Genomic DNA, 23612 nt, shown 5'->3' on the forward strand with positions numbered 1-23612 from the left:
GTAGGTGACAAGAAGATGCCAATTTGATTTTGGTTCAGGTCGGGATGCAGATCCGGCCCATCGGTGGAAACAAAACGTAAACAGATCAGCCTGGTGGAGGTATGCGCTCTACCGAGTGCCGGTCTAATTTTCTTATACAAAACACATCGTCAGTGTGGGGGTATAATTTGAACTTTGTGAGGCTACTTTTTAATTTGCCAATTGTGTGCATCGGCATAGTGGAGCAATGACCTGACCACATTTGTTGTTGATCGCAAGTTGATTTTATGATGTGCTGTCTATCTGTGTTTGTGTGCCCGCTTGTTCGCTCACATCATTTACTGGGTGTTTGTGCTTGTGGTTGTCAGGCAATTGCAGAGGAATCGGGGAATGCTGACAAGGTACGTGAAATCCAGGACAAAATCTTGGAGTTGGAGGAGAAAGCAGAAGCTCTCGACAGAATGAGAACTAAAAACATATCCGCTATAAGGTTAGCGGTCTCGTTGTGTTTCGGTGGATGCTTATGTGTTTTTCATTGGCTTGCATTTCACATGTCCCTTTCCATTTTCCCTGCTCTTCAGACACTGCTTGCACATGTTTGAGTAAAATGTCTGAATGCCTTAGGATACTGATTTTATTTTTCTTGTCAGATTGTTGTTGTTGTGTTGTTGTTGTTTTGTTGTCTGTGCTGTTAAATACATTTTGTGTCTTTTCCTTTATTTTGTGCTTACACTCGGTGTACTTTGTTTGAATGTTGATTCGATAGAAAGTATAGTGGATTTGCTCCTGCTTTCGGTGTTTCACCTGCTCTCGAGTGATACTCATACATATGCCTATTGCATATTTGCCGACTCTACCGCTTTTTTTGTATGTTTTATTTAACAGCCACCCAATCTATTTTTGCCAAAAAAACGAAAAATTCCGCTTTCACAAAATAATGTCTCATCAAAGTTTTTGATCGATTTTTCATGCTGTGACGAGGTTTCTGTCGGCCTTTATGCAGTTTCCCTCGATGCTGCGTGAAAAATCATATCCGTAATCTCGTTGCATTTGATTGGTGACGGCTACTATTCAAAGTACGCATCAGCAAATGACAAATGCTATCCCACTTATGAGCACGATTGACCCACGAAACGTAGGATGTTTTCGTTGGTTGTCTGACATGATGTAACCCTGCCTCTGCTGCGTTAGCCCGACGCACATTATTGTTTTTGGCCCCATCTCTAAATGGTGAAGAATCACTTCAATAATTTTTTTTAATTCTCATATCCAGATCCAGATCTTCACCAAAATCAACTCAATTTGTTGTTGTCACAAACACAAACTGTCCACCATGTTTCGTCTGAATCCATGCATAACTTTTTGAGACATCCTGCTCACAGACAGACAGACAAGCAAACAGACAGACAGGGGTGAAAACATAACCTCCGTCCACCTACATTGGCGAAGGTAACGAAATGATCAGCCGTTCGGGCATTTTTGCGCTTTGACTCATTTCCCTTCGGGCATTTTTTCGGAGAAGTTGTTCAAGAATTTAACTTGAAGAAATGTCTCGATATTAATACTTGACCATCATGAACGAGAACATACAGAACGTCTTGAATAAAATACAATTACCTTGGACTAAAATGTACTGCACACCTGGAAATGAAATTTGTATGTCTTTGACTGAAATGTACAACTTGATGTAAACATGCCACCTTGGACTAAAATGTTCGTCTTAACGTGAAAAATTGTTTGCCTTGAACGAAAATTGTGTTTGTAAATAGTGTGAAGAAATGATTTGATCTTTAAGTTGAATTCTAGGTCATTGAGGAGGAGACCCCAACCCCCCCCCTACCCCCCCCAAAAAAAACTTATTTGTAGCGTGGAACCTTCAAGTAAGAGGTTAGGAGAGGTTAATTGAAGTAAAAAGCAAAACTCGGTAAGGATTGGGGCAGGTGACGAGGACGGCAGTGCACCACCGACTATTTTGTTCTATACAATGTCGAGGATCATAGAGGATGGATCAGGACATAACAGAACAAAAGGAACATTAGAAAGAAAGGGATGGAGGGATTGGCGGGGGAACACACCGACAGCAGAGTTGGATGACAAAATAGAGGGAAACTTTGAAAAATACGGGATGTGGAAAAGAATCGGGGATGAGTGGTTAACGGGTGGTCCATGTCATCTGAGAGAGATGTAGATGGGGTCGTCACTGTTTGGAGGACAGTACAACACACAGATGAACAATCAGGTGGGAATGGAGGGAAAATCGCAGCCAAAGGTACTCCTGTGGGTTTTGAGATGTAAGAGCAGCACATGGACAGTTAGAAAATGAGTTATTGATGTACAGTGTAACTCTGCCAACAGGACGGGGTTCAGGTCTATCAAATCAGAGGAGACAATAGCCAGGGAGAGCCATAAAGGAGTCAGGGATGTCCTGGAGGAGGAATGCTTTCTGTTAAACAGATGATGCCCGGTTTATCAGCAGCGACTTGGATTGAGAGATATCAGGTTGGAGTGGAGACCATGGATATTTGAGGCCCACCCAGTTAGGAACAGGGCAGGAGGCGCTGTTGGTGGCATGCGTGGGTGTGAAGTTGCAGGGGAAGCTGGGAGGGGATAGGTGATGGGAAGCTTGGAGGGGTTAAGGCAAGGGTGAATCAATACTTTGCAAGATTACTGTAAAAAAAAAATTCCCACTTGTCAGGTATTTTCCTCCTTTTTATTCTTATCAAAATTAAGCACTCATGCCTGATCTAACAGAACTTGAAAAATTATCAGAGTTCATTTATTAATTATTTTCTGCAGTGCTTGTGTCGGCTTTAAAAAAACAACAACTTCTCATTGTCAGTATACTGAGCTGACGAATAGCTGAGGTTGCATACTTGCCTTTGTGCTGTTTCAGATGGGTTTAATTTCTGACCCATCTATAAACTGCCGTCCTCTTCCTTCAAAGGAATAGCACTGCATCAATCTTGACATCGTCCTTTGGAAGGACAATTGAACCAGTGTCCTGTCTTGTCGCATTTGCTTATGAGTCATGCCAGTCTTTTGGGACTGCCACTGGTAACCCAGTGATACCTGCCGCATGGTCGTGTTGTCGCCGACTCAACCGACACCCCTCACTGGCTTTGCTAGTGGGGAGGGTAACTGTGACACCCTGCCGGGACTAAAAACAACACCTGACCTGAGAAAGGGTGAATGAGATCCCTTCATGAGCCAACGGCCATCCAGTCAGGAGATAGTGTCTCCTTAAAAACACCCACCCGGATTGGACCGGTTTGTGGCAACTCAGGTAGCCGAGAGGGGTAGTGGAACCTTTGATGTGAGGCGGATGAGCTAGTATTAGCCAACTGCAACTATCAAAAGGCGGATGAGCTAGTATTTAGCTAATGGCAACAACAAAACTACACCCTTGGGGAAGAAAGAGGGTGGGTACACAGTGTCGCTGAAGCCGTGGAAGGCATGTTTCTCATCCGGTGGATGACACTGCAGTCCAATTTTTCCCGAACCACTTTTGTACAATTTTCATAGTACAAGTGGGCACTGATATTTGTTGTCAGTGCTTATTCGTTAAAAAAATAAAAATAATAGAAAATAAAAACAAGAAAGATCCAACGGTGCCTTTAGAAAAGACTTGGCGATTGTCACCGGCACCTTGGCCAAATTCCAATTTCCTGCCTTAATGTGCAGGGGCACTAAACCAGCGGCACAGTTGCACCTCATCAACGATGCAACTGGCGAGCTAAATTTGTAATTGAATCCTGATCAGTCAAATGTGCATTTGCTTGTAGAGGAAAAGGGTTATATTATGCTCTTCTGTCTCCCTCTGTCAGCTACATTAACCAGCGGAATCGCTCATGGAACATTGTGGAGTCTGAGAAGGCAATGCAGGTTTGTGGAATCTGTTGCATCAAATGTTACTTTCGGAAGAAATGGACTTTTAAACGTTTATCTCTGAATAACATTGCTTTCTCCAGATTATGGGTCTGAATCCTCTTTCAGAAACCATTTTTGCTGCCACTGAAACCTCTTTTTGTTGCATAACACTCGTCCAGAGGCAATTGATCAAGGGCAGGAATGTTAATGTCGCTGAGCTCGTTCCGTTTGTATCAAATAGATTTCACTCGACAAATACCGTGTGATGACTTGCAAAAGTGATGAATCGTTTCAAACAAATCTCATTTGTATTGATTTTAACCTCCTCTTTCAAAAACGAACATACCATTTTCAGTGCAAATTATTTTTAATTGTTGAAAGCGTGGCACATTCTCGTTGAAATACTTCGATACACTATTTATTAACCTGGGAAGAGAGGCTCATGCAAAAGCAAAACATGGAGCAAAGGTTCAATAATCACAAAATGGGGTGAAGAACGAAGAGGAAAAGATTGCATGAACGGACCACAACAGGAGGAGAGGAGTTGCAAGTGAAAGTGGAACAAGCTCTTTGCGTGTGTTGAAGAGTTCTGAGGTGGACATGGGAGACAACAGGTGGTGACAGTCAGTAGGAGATTTCCTGGAGGAGAGCATGGGACAACAGATTCGGGACGATTATTCCACATGGAAAAGAAGACTGGGATAAATGAATGAATGAATGGAGGTGAAGATGAGGTTAAATTGTTTGGAAGGATCACAAGGTAATGGTTTCTGTACAATGCATGCAAACTGGAGGGACAGGGTGAGGAAAAGAAGAAGACCAGAATAGAATTGTTAATAGATGCAAAGACGACCTATATACCTACAGTGAGTAAGACGTGAGTCCCGAGACTCGGTCTCATTACAAGATGCCATTGACACGAGGCCCTGAGATTCTGCGACCTCAAAGGGAGCAAGACGGGAAGCAGCAGCTCCATTCTATATGGCAGAGCCATTATCCATGACACTGAGGATGAAGGCTTTCTACACTCTTCTAAACTGAGGAATGCAGAGGAAGGACTCTGCCATGTGGAAAATTCCAAGTCGGCTGCCGCCTTTAGAGGCCAGCTTTGGGATATGATCTTCCCATTGAAGGTTATATCTGATTGTAAGGCCCCAGGGCTCCAGAAACTTTACTTGTCCCAGAAGCTGACCATATAAATAAATTTGGAGATTTGCCAGCTCGTCTTTATGTGGGGTGTGTGTCTACATGTTCCAGGGAGATGACCAGTTGCTTGTTTTCTCAATTTCAATAGAGGGATATCACTAGAGCAGTGAGGAACTACCCTGCACAGATTGGTCGTCGTCTGCAATGTGATGCAATTGAGTGAGAGGAGACGACTTGCGATTTTTGTCTGCACACGTGGAATAGTGAAAGTGGTTAAACCACTGACCCCTGCTGGAGGGAGGGGGTATAGCTTGTGGCAAACGATGCCAATTCTGAAAAAAGAAATCTTCTCACTCCCTGAGGGAACAAGTATGACTAATGTTGGAAATCCAGGAGGGGATTCTGGATACTGTGCACTGACAATTGAGAAAGCAGTGCGGGGTGCCATACAGAATCAAATTTATGGGAGATGTCAAGTAGGATGGTCCAGATGTTCTAGTTTAAGATTGAGGACATCCATACATTGTTAATATGGACGAAGCAGCATGTTCTCGGTGGAATGACTTGGGCACAAGCTAAACTGATGATCGGATGTAAAATTTTGGAGAAGACTGAATGTTGAAGTCTGCTGCAACGATTGATTACATTACATTTGTTTGTGATGGGGAGAAAGCTGACTGGTCTATAGTTGAGAGGGTCATATCGGCACCATCGTTATTCCTGTAACACTGGCAACTTTCCATGTCGCAGGTAGGGTTAAGGCAGCAGACGAGCAAGTCTTAGATACTAAAGTACTGATACATTCTGGTGCCAAAGCAGTGGGGTCGAGAGTGGTTTAGAATGCGGCCACATTTGCGGGTAGAAAGCTCTTTTGCAGAGAGATGTTAAGTGAGGAGTTGGAGGGGATCGGTGAAGGATGAGGGATATTGGCCTTTTCTGGAAAGACAGAGCTAAGGCGATTAAAATCACAACATTGAGAGTTTTACAGAGGGCTTCTTCAGTGGTAAAGGGAAGCTGATTTCTGGAAGTTGCTTCACCACACAAATCTTTGTACCAGAGGCAGGATGTCAGGCAGAAGAGTTGAAGGTGTGAAGCTATGAACTGATGGAGAAGAGGGAAATGAGGTACAGTAATACGTGTCCCCTTATTCTGCAATTTGCGTGTCCCATTATTCTGCAATTTGCACTTTTTTTCCTTCTTTTTTTTTCGGCGTCTTCCCTTAAATTCCGACGTTCATTGGAGAAGGAGGAAGAAGAAGAGTTTAACCCCAAGTTTTACCGGAAGAGGTTTATTTTTATTTCAATATGTCTGATAATTGTTTTCTTCATTCATTTATACATACGTGTCTTTGAATATAACTGTCATGAACCAAAAAAGGGTAATATCATAAGTAAAAAGCGAAATGTAATACGTGAGGTGGTGACGTTAGGAACGCATCCCCCACTTAGTCCATTAATTCTGATGATAAAAATTGCTTCGATTTACGTGTTTCGATATTTGTGAAACTTTTTGGCAACAGATCTCCGACGTAAACCGGGGTCTTACACTGGATGAATCCTTGTTACTTATTCGCTGATGCAGTGTAAGCGTGCCTTTTATGAAACTGAGCATAAGCTGCCTTGGAGCAATCTGTATGTATGCAATTTTGCAGGTGGAGGTAGAACACATGAAAAATCAGAAAATGGATCCTTTTACGAGGCGTCAGTGCAAGCCAACGATTGTGTCTAACGTAAGACTCAGAAATCCACCTGTTGTGAAGCTTGTATGTTAAAGTTACCTGGCTGAGAAACTGCCATCGATATTCGGTTTGTTGTAGAGCAATCCTTGACAATGTTGTACTTGCTTGTTGCAGTCTCGAGACCCTGCAGTCCAAGCAGCGATCGTAGCGCAGCTCAATGCCAAGTACGGGGCTGTGGAAGTGGACCAGCCTTATGAGCAAAAGGTTCTAAAGTGTACCATAAGCATTGTCATCATCGCCTTAAAAAGTTTTTGCCTCTTAATATCATACGAGTCGACCATTTCCAATGTCCCAAACAATACAGGAACATGTACAGTACATTGGCCGATGTTCCGTTCGTGTGCACATCCTTAACCCTTTCAACCTTGAGCTCCTTGGACTTTCGGCTCCCCAACCCTGGGATCCTTGGAGAAAAATCTGGCTGCTTGGGTACATGGAGGCTTGAATAGCGGCCGGTAAAAGGGCTGCTTGGGTATATGGAGGTTTGAATAGCGGCCGGTAAAAGGGCTGCTCGGGTATATGGAGGCTTGAATAGCGGTCGGTAAAAGGGCTGCTCGGGTATATGGAGGCTTGAATAGCAGCCGGTAAAATGGCCACTCGGGTTCACAAGGTTAAGTATCTTTTGGTGTGGTGTCATGTTTAAATTTTACAAGAAAAAAAAAACCTTTGTGGAAAGCTTTCCAATCTCATGAGACCCAAAGTGTGAAACACTAGAGTGAACACAGACTTATGAACATCCATTTGACGATTCACACAGCTTCTGGTGCCATGTTGTCGAGACCTGTCCCTGTTTATCGTTGTTCGAACAACCCACATGATTGTAAATGAGTGCTTGCTAATTGAAAGTTTGAGAATTTTAACTTGATTGAAGTTATGAGAATGTATTTTGTTCTTTATTGATGAGCAGAATAACTGTGCTGATTTATTCTCAGCTTTATGATCTTGTTCTTGCAGCTTTTCATAAAAGAGGGGAAAGAAAGCACTGCTATAAAACCACAAATTGACTCGTCTGATGATCTTTTCCGTGCTCATGATTTTGACATCAAGATTGATCTTCAAGTTCCAAACACAGGTCAGATATCCAAGACCAATAATTACTTTGTACTATTTTTTGTTGTTGTTGACCCTTTAATATAGTTAGCTCATCATGGACTCATCCCTCTTGGTAAATACATATTGCTTGATGTATTCTTTTGTTTTCTTACCATTTAATGCAGGAAAAATGAAAGGAATATTTGGAATTTTTAACTGAATGTAAAGCAATTCTAATTATATTTGCTGTACATCAGAGGCAATGCATTTTGGAAAAGTGAAATTGTTGATCGCTTTTCTTTTGTATTTTCTTACATTGTTTAGTTTTGCCTTTTCTCTTAATCAGAACTCAATCGGATGATAAAATTGCAGATCCCTCAAAGTGTATTTCCAAAGCCTCAACCAGACTAACATTTAGACTGAGGACAAAGATTATTTCTGGTGTTGGCTTAATGGTTCGGGTGATGGGCTTGGGATCCTAGAGTCCTGAGTTCAAATCCCGCTCAGCTGGTGAATTAATACCAGGTGGGGTTAACTCCGCCTGTCATCCTTCCGAGGTCGGCAAAATAAGTGCCAGCATGCTTGGTATCCTGTGGCGGAGTGGCGACCCGTCCAGGATTGTGGCCAATAGCCAGGGAGACTGCTTCAGCAGCACCAACGCTCTGCACAGAGTATGGTCCCAATGGATGGATGGATGGAGGGCAAAGTTTAATACAATTAGTCCGGATGTCAAACACCATTTTTCAAGATGACCTTGCATTAGGATCCACACAATGTTTTTCTGCATTTTTGTGATCACCAGACCATCTGAATGATTATTCCGATTGATGCCACTCTGGCACCCTTGAACATTTTTGTAGAAATCCATTAATATGCAAATGAGCAGTCGCCATTATCAAAATAACAATTTTTCTTAATATCTCCAGAAGTAAGCGTCCAAACAGCCTGGTTGAGGTGTCCAAACCCATGTTTTTAGGGTCACTGGTCATGATAAACCCACTTACACTTTGATAACATTGGAATTTAGCTTATTACTATGCAAATTAGCAGTCGCCATCATTGAAAATGTAGATAAATAGACATATATATATATATATATATATATATATATATATATATATATATATATATAAATAAACACTTCAGTCTTTGTGAATAAAGATTACTTTATTATTCATACAGATTCAACAATTCGACAGTATGAAATGAAAGCAGCGAACAACATGAACAAAAGAAGACATTCCTGTGTAAATCAAATGTTCATATGTATATATATATATATATATATATATATATATATATATATATATATATATATATATATATATATATATATATATATATATATATATATATGTATGTATATATATATATATATTTATGTATATATATATATATATGTATGTATATATATATATATATGTATGTATATATATATATATATATATGTATGTATATATATATATATATATACATACATATATATATATATACATACATATATATATATATATATATATGTATGTATATATATACATATATATATATATATATATACATATATATATATATATATATATATATATATATATATATATATATATATATATATATATATATATATATATATATATATATATATATATATATATATATATATATATATATATATATATATATATATAGATATATCACAGGTTTGTAAACCTTATGAAGGCTACTTCAGTGCTTGGTGTCTCATTCAGTGTCAGAATCATCATCAAGGGCAAATGCAGCAGCTGTCTTGGTGCGCTCATTCCTGCTGCCAGTATCTCCATTGCACGTACTGAAAACTGTGCATGGTAACTTGGCTGCTGTGCAGCGGCATTGAGCTGTGTAGCATTGCTTTTCGGAGGAACATCCACATCATATTAGCTCCAAGATCTCTGGTGGTGCAAGAGCGACGTTGGGCGGCAGCATAATTGGAAGTAATGATCTTGATGCCTCATCACGTTTCCATCCGTACTGAGTGGGTTCCAGAGGTAGTGGCTGCATCTCAGCAACTGACTTCCATATTGCTGTCTGGATATGAGCGCGCCACACGTTTTTTCAAAGGACTCTGTAGTTGGTGGCAGAGCCTTTAGGTCTGGTGCTTTGATGGCATTTGGTTTCGCCATGTTCATAGACCACACCTCATTGCGAACATCAGATATGTTGCTTCTCTCCTTGCTACCATAGCAAACAGCCATGAACACAGTGGCTTCGTCGATGACATCGTCAATAGATGCATCCACATTCCCAAGTTTTTGAAGTGAATGGCCTGCTGCGAGTGTCTTCTTGCCAGTCAGTTTACCTCTACCATACATCTGGGCAATGGTGTCACAACCTGTCAGTGCGTGTAAAGCTCGTAGGTCTTGCATCATCCCGGCATGCTTTCTGGCAGTGGCCCCAATGTCGTTCAACGATCGGCCAGGATATGTTGCTTCCATTGTTACGCGGCATTGCAGATGAAGTTCTGCGAAGTGATACACAAGCAAGATGAACACATCATTATCATCACAGATGACTGTGATGCATCTTGCGCCATCTTCGGCAACTTTAGCGACTTGCTGAATCATGATGACATCTGCCTCCTCATGCGTCGTCTTCAAATCAGTGCGACACCTTTGGGCTCCACTGCGCGTGGTGTATTTCCACTGGGGTAGACTCCTGTCCCATAATGACGAGCCAGTGTTGGCTCTGCTTTCTCTGTTGACTAACATCAATCAAATTCTGGCAAATCGGTTCTATCAGTTGAACTTTGTTCAGAACTGACAGAACCACCAGCTGTGGAGGCAGTGCAGTCTGGCGGTTCAACCTGTGGCACCTGCTAGCTTGCTGCACAGCTCTTGCTAATCTTGTTCCACTCTTGATGCTGAAATCATGATATCTGTCAAATACCAGATATACATCTGATTTGTCCACCTTTGCCATGATGTAGCTCGTGAAGTTGTCAACAAAGTCTTGCACAATTCCCTTGTTAGGCCAATGAATAACCCAGAGGATGACACAACCATCTAAGATGGTGACTTCAGGTTGTGGACCCAGTCTTGTTGAGATTTCCACTTGGAGATTCTTCTTCAATGTCGACTTGGTCTTTGCTATTCTCATCTCCCCCTTTTCATCGAACATTGATGTTGGCACAGGTGCAAGCTCGTACTCTAAGACGTCACATAGTTTAATGTTTCGACTTTATTGGAGTCCCATGACCCTGGAGTAGATGAGATTTACTGTATATCACAAACCTCAGTAGATCCCACACGCCTGACTTTCCGTGTCACTGCCATAGTTATGACTTGTTTAGATAAGGGAGCGTTGAATCCTGCTGGCCAGCTTTCTTCATACGAATGCATCTGTGCTCGGCCAATGTCAACTGCCCTTGGCGCATTCACCTTCGTCCAATTCTGCCAGTTACAATGTTAACAACTCTGTCTGCATGTTCGTTTGGGTCAAGTGGGTCGATACAGGACTGGAGTTTTCTCCATATCTTATCTCGATCCTCTTCATCAGATCGTATGCGTGATGGCTTCTCTTCCTTGTGAATGGTCACCTCTGTGACTATGTGCCCCTCAGACATATCTGTGAGATCCTGGACTATCTGACTAAACGTGTGCATACTATAGGCCCACTTCTTCAGTGTAGAAGGCTTCAGTTGAATGCCAACGATTCCATGTATGCCATGACCGTAGCGCATGAACGTGGACTCGATGTACATATCCGACCATATGTCGTTCCATAGGCCCCTCTTGTGCTGCATCACATGATCTCCTTTTAAGAACATTTCCAGAATGTCTCCATGAAGCCTTTCCATTGATCGAAGGTAATAGAGCCCATATCTAGCACCGTTGTGATGTCCAGCCACGAAGAAGTAGGGGAGCATCTCCTTCATAGCCCAAAGATGCAATGGCCAGTCTCCTTCACGATCAGCACGAACAAACACCATCATGATGAATACAGGTTTCACAAGGTTCTGTACCCATAGTTGTCTGGTCATGCTCTTTGTTGCTTTGGTTTCAAGAGTGTCCATGAATTCTTCATGACTTTCTGCCTGAGCCATGCTGGAACGAAGGACCTCCTCAGTCACCAATCGCAGGGCCCTGAAGTTTTGTGGAAACTTTTTTCCACCAAGCATATGAGCAACACCTCCAAAGGCAGATTTCATCACGTCTTCCAGCCCACTTTCAGCCAACAAGTTCCCCACACAACCGATGAAACTCGTAGGGGTGTGCATGCCGCCCAGTCTTGGTATGAACTGTGTAAATCGCTCAGGATAAACCCATTTAACATTAACGGCCACTCGATACAGCTGTTGGTCGTTTATGAAGATGGTTATGGTTTGTCCACACTCTGTGGTCAAGCGTTTTCCCTCGTCCATTGCTGTAAACATCGTGTCCGGAACAGCTGGATCCATATCTGAGTGGTGTATAAATGGCCCTCATTGTAGGTTGGATGGATCGTCCTTGCTCTCTGCAGAGCTTCGTATTAAAGCCACCAAACTCTGGTGTGTTCTGATCAGAAGGGATTTGCTTCAGAAAAGAGAAATCCATATCTTGAACTCTCCTAAGTTGTATAGCTTGATGAGCCAATACGCGGAGAGGTAACACCACACGTGTGGCTTCTTCAACTGGCATCGCTGGTTTCTCAGGTCCCTTGTACCTTTGAACCGAAATGTCTTCTGTTACAGGTGTCTTCATTTCATCACGGGTCAATCGTCTGATGATGGCTTCATCTTCAGATGTTATGTGGAAGATATCTCCTAATCTTTTATGGTAAGTAGTACTGCAAGAGAATGTGTTGAAACGAGTCCATTCTGGGATGAGATATTTGTGTCGAAGTTGTCAGCAACAACCTGAACGAGGCCACATTCAGCATTGGCGGTTCCCTTACTCCCAGAGTGAACAGTTGCAGCCTTTGCTGCCGATCCCTTGAAACGCTGACACTCATCATAGGAACAGGTCACATGATAGTTGTACAACTGCTCGATGAGGCTTTTACGACTGACTAGAACTCCCAGTGCTATTTGGAGTGTAGTTGGTCGATTGGTGATCATATTCGTTATGACGATTCCTATCAGAGCTACTGGAAGTGTGCAGTCCAGTTTCGCTGATATTTTGGAGAGTAGAAATTGAAGGGTTGAACTCACTGCTTCATTAGCAATATCTATATTAATTCTAGTCTGATAGGAACTGGGGTCGGACGACAACTGCTTCGATTCCTGTGCAACCTTCTTGGCAATTCGTTCTATGGAAACATCAATGGCGTCATCTTCATCTGATGCTACTAAGTTGATCGCAGTAGACCCTCTGCTGCGAAACAAGATTAAACTAGCGACACCTTCACCAGAAGGAACCAGAAGCTCAGAGCCAAGTATATCCAACAATTTGGATAACAGGGTTCGTCGAGAGTACAGCTTTCCTCCATGATCCTTGTACATATTGGAGACGTCTACTGAATTCCAGATGCCCAACATGTCGTTTTTCATCGATAGGATGGTAGAACTGACAGCTGGCTCAATGTCCTGAGTTTCTCTGCCACTGTGTGCTGCTGCTGCAACAGAACGGGATGCCATGAAGGACTTTCTGCAGTCATCGTGATATCTCCATCAGCAGCATGAAGATCGCTGATTGCACCCATTAATCGTATCTTGACCTGGCGTCCTTCTTCATCCTGGCGGGAATCGATAACATCTAGAATAGTTTGTTTGAAAGTTGTCCGGTCAACACGATCTACAGTCCTACAAAGGAGAACTCTCCGCCAACGGTTAGGATTCTTCTTATCAAAGTCCATGATGCACTTTTCTCCGCAAAAAATGCAATGTTCCTTAAAGTCAAATACTGTCGTCTTTGCTTGTTGAAGCATCTTCCAAACAGACATTACTCATTCCTTTCAAGTGTCTTTCTATGTGTGAGTGTGATGTGTAAGTTGACACACAGTCTTTATGGCATTTGAGCTCGATAGATTTGTCTGCCTGTAATCTCTGTTCAAGCTCTTCACGTATACCATTGTTGTGGATTTTTCACGCACCCCGTTGTGATCGTTGAAGGATTCTTCCTAGTTGATTGTGGAATCCTATTTGACTTCAGGCAGAGTTTAACGTTTATCCGATTTGGTTATAAAATCCTGCATAAAACCCACCGACACTGATAGCCGATGTCCACACAAGTCCTTTCTTTGTGAAACAATTTATTTTCTAATTATCCACTATACACTTCTCACCCTCGTACAATGAACTTAAGAATCCCCATTTGTTGCAATATTATTTGGTTCTATTTCATTTATTCTTACCGGGCGTAGTGGCATGCGCCTGTAATCCAGCTACTCGGAGGCTTCGGTTGGAGGATCGCTTGAGGACGGGAGCTCTGCATTGGGCCGCACTATGAGAGGGTGTAGGGCAGCCTGGAGTCATGGCGAAACCCAATCCATATCCCTATGTCGTAAGAGGCGACCAGGGTTGCGTCAGGAAGGGCATCCGGCGTAAAACTTGTGCCAAATCTGTATGCGGATCATAACGGATGATCCGCTGTGGCGACCCCTAACGGGAGCAGCCGAAGGACGAACATTTCATTTATTCTTACTTTTAGTTAACAGTTAAACCAACCCGATTCAATTCACTTCCACATTACATCAGAGAGTTTTATTCTAACTTGGTACTTGGTCAGTCCCAAGGAGTACAAGCCACTGAGATTCTATACTTCCTCACGTGCTTGCACTGAAACAATTTTACATTTCAAAGCATTTTATACTTTCATGGGAGAGTGGTGGGGGGTATCAAGCCAGACTGCAGACGTGTCCTTTTAGGCGAGAAGCCACTACGTACATTTCGAGGCAAAGGTTCATTGTTATCAGCCCAGGTCACACCGCTCCAGACCAAGACATTTTATCAACATTTAGGGCAAAAGTCTCTTGGCCAGAAAGGACAGCCAATTCAACTTATAGCATAAAACTTACATTTTTAAACCCCATTTGTTACAATTTAGAATACATTAATATAAATTTTTCCCCCACACCATCTTGTCTTGCTTTGCTTGACCGGATGATACTTCGCACTCTGTCTGGACCAACTGTTACCAGAGGTTTTCCAGCTTTAGTTGCATTGCAGGGACTGAAGAAACAGTCTCCCATCCTGATGGAGCCTCAACCTATAACAATAGAGGTAATTATAAACATCAGTAAACATTTCATTTCTTTGTTCGTATTTTAAAAAATTCTCAGGAAACAGGTTCCACCCTGTGTAATTTTAAAACTCAATTAAATACACAGTTGCTTTCAGACAGATCGTGTTAAATAATAAATACAAAAAACTTGCTTGCAAATAATATCGATCATTCAACTATATCAGAAGACATTACTCTTACTTAAAACTCAGTTTTCCATATTTCTTTCATTACATTACAAGCCTCAACTTACTTGATCAGAAACAGTTCATGCTGTTGATCTTCTGAGGTCAGCCATTTCTTCACAACTGGACTGGGGATAAACGGCTCTGCGCAAGTTATTTTCAAACAGTTCTGTTGTTGTTGTATAACTGTACTGCAAAAACGCCGATCAGTGCGGACAAATTCAGGGGGTAGGTTATGCTAATTTGCATATTAATGAGCTAAATTTCAATGTTATCAAATTGTAAGTGGGTTTATCATGACCAGTAACCCTAAAAACATGGGTTTTGGACACCTCAACCAGGCTATTTGGATGCTTACTTCTGGAGATATTAAGAAAAATAGTAATTTTAACAATGGTCACTGCTAATTTGCATATTAATGTTTTTCTACAACAATGCTCAAGGGTGCCAGAGTGGCATCAATCGGAATATTCATTCAGATGGTCTGGTGATCACAAAAATGCAGAAAAACATTGTGTGGACCCTAATGCACACTTTTCTGGCTAACACTTGGACGAAATGCAAATATGACCAGGTCTCCTTCGGGAGCCGAGGCATGGGCCTTGAGAAAGGAAGAGGCGTTGTTGCTGCAGAGGACAGAGATACAGATACTGAGAGGGCTGATGGGATCTCTGTAAGTGAAACTGAGGATGCGAAATGAAGTCACGGGAAACGGGACTGGGGAAAACAAGGTAAACTAAAACTGCACTCGGAAGACCACATACCTCCGCCAGGCTCAACAGTTCATGTTTTGTATCCTCCTGATAGGCCGGATCTGCATCTGCAACTTGACCAAAATCCAATCGACTTGTTCTTGTCACCTACCGAACTCATCCATCGAGTTTCATCCGTCCGTCCAAAACGTTTTGAAATAACCATATCATGATATATATCATTTTGACCCTATCCCTCAGTGGTGAAAAAGCTCTTTAATAATTAAAACGATTATGAAGAATCGTATCCAGATCTGGATATATACCAAAATCTAAGCAATTCGTGCTTGTCACACACTCAACCTCTCCACCAAGTTTCGGCTGAATCCGTCCATAACTTCGTGAGATATCCTTCTCAAAGACAGATAGTTAAACAGGTGAATATTTAACCTCCATCCACCTTCGGTATCTATCACCAACCACGCTATCACCTCACCTCGCCTCTCCTTTCTCTCCATTGTCTACTTCACGCGTAAGTTGTGCATTTGTGTCACTCTCGTGACGCATTGAGTTAAACATTTTGTTGTTTACCATAATCCCAAATGCGAATAAAATATATTCATAAAGGTAATTAATAATACATGTGGAGGCACTCATTTTTAGGTCATTGCAAAATTTAACAAGAAGATTGTTTCTCTTTTTCCAATTTCCTTTGTGGAAGCTCCATAATGTCATTGAGCCCGAGGGTTGTGCAGATCCCCGGTTGGAAAGCATTGTTGTCATTGTTGTTGGTGTTTTTCATTTGGCGGTGCAAGGAGGCTACGATAAATTACAATAACCTTCCCACATTGCCAAGTGACATCACACACTGCGACTCACACACATTAAAAACAACCATTCGTAGGTAGGTCATGGTTTATCCTACTTTTATCATAATTTTGTCACCATGATAGTCGATTGACACTTTCACTATTCTATCATGTCACCATGATAGCCTGGTGTTGCAGTAACGGTTAAGGTGGTCGCCTTAAGACCTTAAGGTCTTGAGTTTGAGCCCCTACCGTGCCGTTAAATAACACCAGGTGGGTTGACTCAGCCTGTCATCCTTCCGAGGTCGGCAAAATGAGTACCAGCTTCCTGGGAACAGGGGACATTGCATCAGAGGCTCGGCTGCGCTCCTAGCAATGATGCAACCAGCAGCCACACAGGCTGCATACGACATTATGAGGATGACCATTAGAGTCATGTATTGTAAGTAAATCCTGATAATGGTGGTCTAGCAAGCTTTTGGTGGTTCGGAAGGGGTCGGCACACCCAAAAAGGTTAAGAAAGATTCACTGTTCTCGACCATAAGCACATGCACTTTGTTTTTTGGAAAAAAAATCAAGTTTTTCATCCAAGGTATCCTGAAAACATTATCAATGGCGGATTGAGAAGTAAACTTCTTCACAGCCACACCCAACGGCAACTACAGTAATGCTGCTCTGATCTTGGGAATTCTGCACCAAGACACTCTCTGCCCCCGCAAGTTTCATTCTGCACAATTCCCGCGGTTTCAGATGTTGCAAAAAATATGCTAAATAGTCAAATTCCCATAACAGGTGGACTAAGCAAATCTTTTTTCATTGTAAATCAATGAAAAAGCTAATTTGGAGAAAGCCTGTGTGTAATGTATGGGACAAAATCAACCGACTCTTACTACGGAAGAACCCGACCTTCTGCTTGTTTGTGGTTATTTTCTGATCACTTCCAGAAAAGTTTCACATAACAGGCCTGACTTAGTTTTAACTCGCAGATAGACCCATGATGTATGGGTGATGGGATAGTATGGACATTGAAAGGATTGGAGGCCATACAACAGCAATCTCAGGATGAAGGGGATAAATAGAGACGAAATTGAAACAATCCCATGACGGTGAGGCTTGAAGCACCCATTGAAATATGGTGACGTCAACCGGCATGGCGAATACTTTGAGAAAAGTTTACTTTCGATTGAGCCGAATGGAACAAAAGAAGGAGTTGGAAGTCAGTTTAGATGCCACAAGTGGAATTTGAAGACATTGTTAATTATGTTTACGAAGATTGATGATGATGCCTGAAGCAGTGAAAGAAGAGACAGGAAACTGAAAGCACAAATGAGCAAACACGGTCCATGTGTGTGTGTGTGTGTGTGTGTGTGTGTGTGTGTGTGTATATATATATATATATATATATATATATATATATATATATATATATATATATATATATATATATATATATATATATATATATATATATATATATATATATATATATATATGTTGGTACGGTTGTGGAAATTCGCATTACACCATAAAGGGTCCTCAGGTGAGATATATCGGTAAGTTCATTTGTAGTTAGCCCAAACCCGTTGTATAGAGGGAATATATGTGATCCATTCGGGCTGCGACGCTTCAGGTAGCCGTTTTTCTTTGGCTATTGTTAATTTGGTGCAAGAACAACAACGAACATCGCCACAACCAACATCTCACGATCACGCCATTCACTACACGACACCACTTTCCACAACTACGCTACCACATCTTCGCCACTCGCCATTCATCGAGCACCGTGCGGGCGCGTGCAGGAACAAAAACCACAACGCCTGTGAGATTTTCCCGCCTAATTTCCCCACCTGATGCTTCCTCCTGAATCCCCCCCCCACCATGCTTGGTGTGAACGGGAGGGTGCGGCAGCTCGCTCCCGATTGGTGGATGCACGCCCCCCCCCCCCTTCGAGAGCTTTCTGTAAATTCCTTGAAGGGAGGTGGAGACAGAAATGGGCAGGGCAACGGGGTGGAGCCGGCCCCTACAAAAGGCGTGGGGGTGCGAGGAGGCTCGAGTGCGAGGAGGCTCTTGGTTCGTTCAAGCGATTGACAAAAGGCGTGGACGTAAAGGTCGACGAGAACGTCGTTCCCTTTCCTGTTCCCTTGTCCCTGAAGGGGAATTGTGGAGAGTTGTGGTGATCGTTCCTGGTTGGAGGTTCTGTTCGTTCGTCCGAGCTGTCGAGCAGACCACACGAGCGACGCGTGGCACGAGCTCGTGGCCCACGCCGGAGGGACTCGGAGTTACGGTCGCCAAGGATTCGACGCGCTCAGGGAAGTCGTGACTTCCATTTCTTTTGGGTTTGGTGTAAATGTGTGTGTGTGTGTGTGGCGCCAGTCTTGTAAAGTAGAACTGTTTAAGTGTTGTAATAATTATATTCGGTTGTAGCGCTGCATTGTGTCCTTGCTTTTATATGTGCATCACTGTATGGCTGTGAATACGTGCTTGTCTGTGTGTGTGTAATAAAGTGTGCTTGTTCAATTGTTCCCCGTCTCGCTGCGTCCTTTCCTTTGTTGAATCTCCATCTTGCATCATGTAAGGGATTAATAGTGGGTTTTAAAACACCCGGTAATTAATCGGAACCGTCAAGGCCGACGATAACTCCGCTCGGTTATCCCTGTAATACGGAACGAACCGCTTAAGCGGTTCGTGTCCGGAGTCGGCCTGTGGCGTGGTCCCATCCCTCGGCAGATTACCCACGCGGGAACTTAGGTATATCGACATTCGGCGATTCACCCTATTTCGCGCGGGTAGACTGCAGACTGGGTGGTGGTGGGGTTAAACCCCCACCCATGACTGGTTTCTGGCGGTAGTCCCAGGAGGGTCACGACTGAATTGTCCATCCGGTGGGTGACGCGGTCGTGATTCGAGTTATGCGGCCGATCGCACGCCGGCGGGCGCGAATTTGCAACAACAACAAAAAAAAAATATATATATATATATATTTACGGATTTTAGAATCCGGTCTGATGAATGCATCCACACATCCAGGTCCTCAGACAGTTATTTCCTTAAATGCATGTTCAGATTAGCCCCATCCCCATGTCTAATGGGATCTTAAATGTGATGCGTTGAGAAGGGTAAAGGATAGATCCCCTCTCTTATGGGAAGCTTTTTTCTTTACGACAGACACGTTCACACATTTCTTTCGCGAGCTCTGAAGCCCGCCCTCATTTTTTCCTCAGCAACATTCTTTCACGAGCTCTGAAGCCCACTCTCATTTTTCCTCAGCAACATTCTTTCGCGAGCTCCAACGCCGCCTTTTTTGAGAGCGCATGGGTCGTCATGGTAACCATGCCCCAATGGGGCGGGGTGAGCTTGGGGCGGACGGCACCCCACGGAGACGGCCTGGGGATATAAAAAAAGAGCGAGAGAAAGTGTGGGGTGCATTCTGAGGAGGAGGGACGTTCTGTGAGGAGAGACATTCTGAGATATAAAAAAGTGAGGAGAAAAAGTCTGAAGAGAGAAAAAGTCTAGAGAGAAAAAGTGTGACTAGAAAAAATCCGAGAAGAAAAAGTGTGGAGAAAAAGGATAAAAAAGCGTTCTGAAGAGAAAAAGTGAGGAGAGCAAAAGCGAGAGGAGAGAGGAAAAAGCAAAGGGCGAGAGAAGCGACCAAGAAACGGGTGTCTGACCAGCGCCGACGAGACAATTTGCCCTTCCGAGTGCTTCGTCAAGCGAGCGTATGGTGGGTGTGAGCAGCACCGCCAACAAGTGAGGCACGGGTCGATCACCAACAACATCAGGGTCTTAACCCGTGACGGACGATCTCGGTGCCCTCCAGACGTCGACTGGCGTTCAAGGCTGCCCCGCGAGAGGGTGCCCAGCAAAGCTGGGTGCTGGCGACGGACGTGACACACACGCACGCATTTTCAGGACGTTTTCGCTTCACGGACAACTTTCTGGTGAGCGAGACAATTCTCCCCCTCCCTCCCCCTGAATGATTTGCTGGGTCCCCTTGTCTGTGTTTAGCTGTAAGTAAATCAACCCCCGATAAGCATCTGCTCTTTGTCTCTTTCCTGGCATTTTGATTGATTTTGCTTTGAAATTCATTCTTTATTTACCTCAGCAAGTAAAAGGTTCTTTTTATTTATTTATTTTATTATTAATCAATTATTTGTCGATTTCCAACCTGTCCGTGTTTGTCCTTTCCTTCTATTGGTCTAGCATTGTTCGAACCGATAATAGACTGGGAGGTAATTACCACAGATTTGACCAAAAAATCGTCGGCACGCACCAGCGGTTAAAATGCTCGGCCACCCTAATTAAAATATAATCGAGATAACATTAGTGCTTTGCAGAGGGCAAAGGTAACATGAACTTTAGTTAAACGCTCAGGTAACCACGTGACCTCTAGTTAAACGGAATACTTAGACGGCGGACACTGGAACTCGTGATTGACTGTGTGACATTCGTGGTTTTAAAACAACCCACTGTACGATAACGTTAATTGTGAGCGGTGGCCCCAGGTCCGGCTCTACCGAGGACAACCGGGGATTAATCCCCTGAGTGACAAGCTGGTGTCTTGGTACCCGTGGCCGTAACAATATATATATATAAATATATATATATATATATATATATATATATATATATATATATATATATATATATATATATATATATATATATATATATAATATATATATATATTAGACGTAGCAAAGAACCCGTCCTTACAGATGGGTTAATTCCCCCATTTTCATGATGCCTTTGGCAGAATTTTCTTTTATGACGTAATGCCGGCTTCCACCAGGTGGCTCTTAAACGATACACGTTTACGTTGAGGAGCAAATTGGGGCCTTCCCCCACCCTGAAACCCCCTGGACTACGAAATCCTTTTTTCTTACTGGTGAAAACCCCTTCCAAGCACTCCCAAGTACAACTCCCAGTTTTAAACTCATTCTGTCCAGCGATTTCAGAGTGTGTAGAAGTCAAACAAACATGCAACCCCACAAGCAAGCAATTCATTCTCAAGTTGTACCGAGTATGAATTACGGAATGGTGAGTTTGTTAAAGTGTGGAGACCAACATAAGACTGAGATTGGAGAATTGAGCACAAAAAAAAGAAGAGTTTTACCCTTTGTTTCAACAGGAATAATATGAGAGGAAGGTGATGGGAAAAGTACGTATGTAGCTTCACTTGTATTACAGTGAAAATGGACAGCACACACATTGCTATAGATTATGTTCCAAGACCAATCAGTACCGTTGTTTAAAACCTGATTTTCATGGTTGTTGGCCTTATTTCATAGTTTTGGACTGATGCTTTACAAATTTTTTGTTTGGCTAATAGACATATGGATTCGGCTAGAAACAAAATTGCACCAACTTGCCAAATTGCTGCAGTTGATTTTTCTATCCAGGTTAAGGCCTGAACTCTTGTCTGTGCATTATATTGTTGTAGAGTCCAAATCTCAGGGTGCGGTGTCTCGGGTTCCTCCGGTCAAGGACGGAGGACCGAAGCGTTCTCTCAACTTGGAGGACTACAAGAAGAGACGTGGGCTCATCTGAGGTCTTCACAATTTACAACGACAAAGACTCGAGAGTACAAAGTGCCATTCACCTCTTCCTGCCTCCCCCAACCTCCCTCTTCTGTCTCATGTATTAGTTTTCCTAACTATGTAATTTTTTCTTTTGTTTCGTTTAATTTATACGGCTCTAAGGGAAAACTGCCTGTAGATTTTACAGCAGTTTTATATTGCAGGGAAACAAAAAAAATTTTTGGGGGTGTTGCGCGAACTGTACACAGTAAACTCGTTTTTTTTTTATTAATATGTTGTCAACTCTGTAAGCTTTTATACTGCAGTATTTGCTGTTTGGTCTTTCAAGCTCATGTAAATTTTCCAATTTTTCCAAGTAAATGTATCCATCGCATGATTCATCTCTTCCGTGCTTCAATGTTGCTTATAGGTTTCAAAGACATCATGTACTATAATGCCGATAAATGTACGTCCATCCTTTTGAGCTCTTTCTCTCCAGCACCATTTTCCAATTTCCTTTACCGTGAAAATGGCGATGTGGCGTCGAGCGAGGATTACACGTCATCCGCCGACTTAGTGCTGAGCACACTCCAGCCTAGCACACATTAGTCCAACACCAGCCAGTTGTACAGTTGATTCTTTTCTACAATCCTATTGTCAGTTTTATTCCCTGACAATTGTGTATAAATCCTCACGAGACGTTTTCGATAAACTGTTGCTCGGCTGAGAAACGACACTCTGGGTGGAAAACGATAGAGCTATACGATCGTCGGTCGACGTAATCCTGTGAGGTGTAGCTTATCAATCCTGACGTTGGTGGAACACTTGAATGGCTCCGAGGATTTATCTTGACAGATCTCGAAACCAGGAGCGTATCCTTGTTTTCACCGCACCGTTTCGTTTGTGTCCAATGACTTTCAATTTGTGGTTTATTGGCTGAAAGTGTCATTCCTAACATCAGTGGCCCACCTTTGTCACTTGGACAACGACTGCACTGATTCTTGTACCGTTTGGAGCATTAAAATGATCATAGGATAATATTTTATCAAGATGCTCGTTTTCATAAATTTTCACGTTTTTCTACACCTCTTCCATTGAACCACAAGTCTTGTTTTTTCTTCTTCTTCTTGTTTTTGTTACACCACGTGTGCCGTGCAAGCTGGACTTTGAAGTGCTATTTTTTCACATAAAGAACTTTCTGCCATGAGACTGTCTCTGCTTGATAATGTCTCTGCTGCTCCATGATGATTTAAAAAGAAAACTGCAAATCGAGATGAGCATTATGCTGGGGCAATTGCATTTTTCTTTTTTTGTCTCATAATTGGAGGCTGGGAGACAAAGTTTGGGAACAAGTGGCTGAGAGAAAAGGCCAAGCCAAGTTCTATGATAGGACAGCTAATACCCTATGATAGTGAAAATGCCATTTGATAAGATGGCCATGTGATAGTACAAGGATGGCCGCCATATAATAGGACT

General features: G+C 42.6%; 1 protein-coding gene across 3 annotated transcripts in view; it reads left to right on the top strand.

Moving 5' to 3' along the window:
* Positions 1-23343, top strand: part of RTF1 (RTF1 homolog, Paf1/RNA polymerase II complex component) — a 119691-nt gene extending 96348 nt beyond the window's left edge. For 2 of the 3 annotated variants that reach the window (XM_085895561.1, XM_085895562.1), the window contains 6 exons: positions 348-469; positions 3804-3861; positions 6644-6721; positions 6845-6934; positions 7685-7802; positions 22061-23343. In XM_085895561.1, coding sequence (XP_085751687.1) covers positions 348-469; positions 3804-3861; positions 6644-6721; positions 6845-6934; positions 7685-7802; positions 22061-22167 — 573 coding nt within the window. In that variant the 3' untranslated portion in view covers positions 22168-23343. Of the gene's footprint in view, positions 1-347; positions 470-3803; positions 3862-6643; positions 6722-6844; positions 6935-7684; positions 7803-18773; positions 21207-22060 lie in introns of those variants that run through there. The other variant, XM_085895560.1, reaches the window with a different exon arrangement.
* Positions 23344-23612: the final 269 nt, after the last annotated feature.

This window comes from Eptatretus burgeri, chromosome 9, assembly GCF_056783735.1.
Source record: "Eptatretus burgeri isolate ZD-2024b chromosome 9, Ebu_testis_v1, whole genome shotgun sequence".
NCBI lineage: Eukaryota > Metazoa > Chordata > Myxini > Myxiniformes > Myxinidae > Eptatretus > Eptatretus burgeri.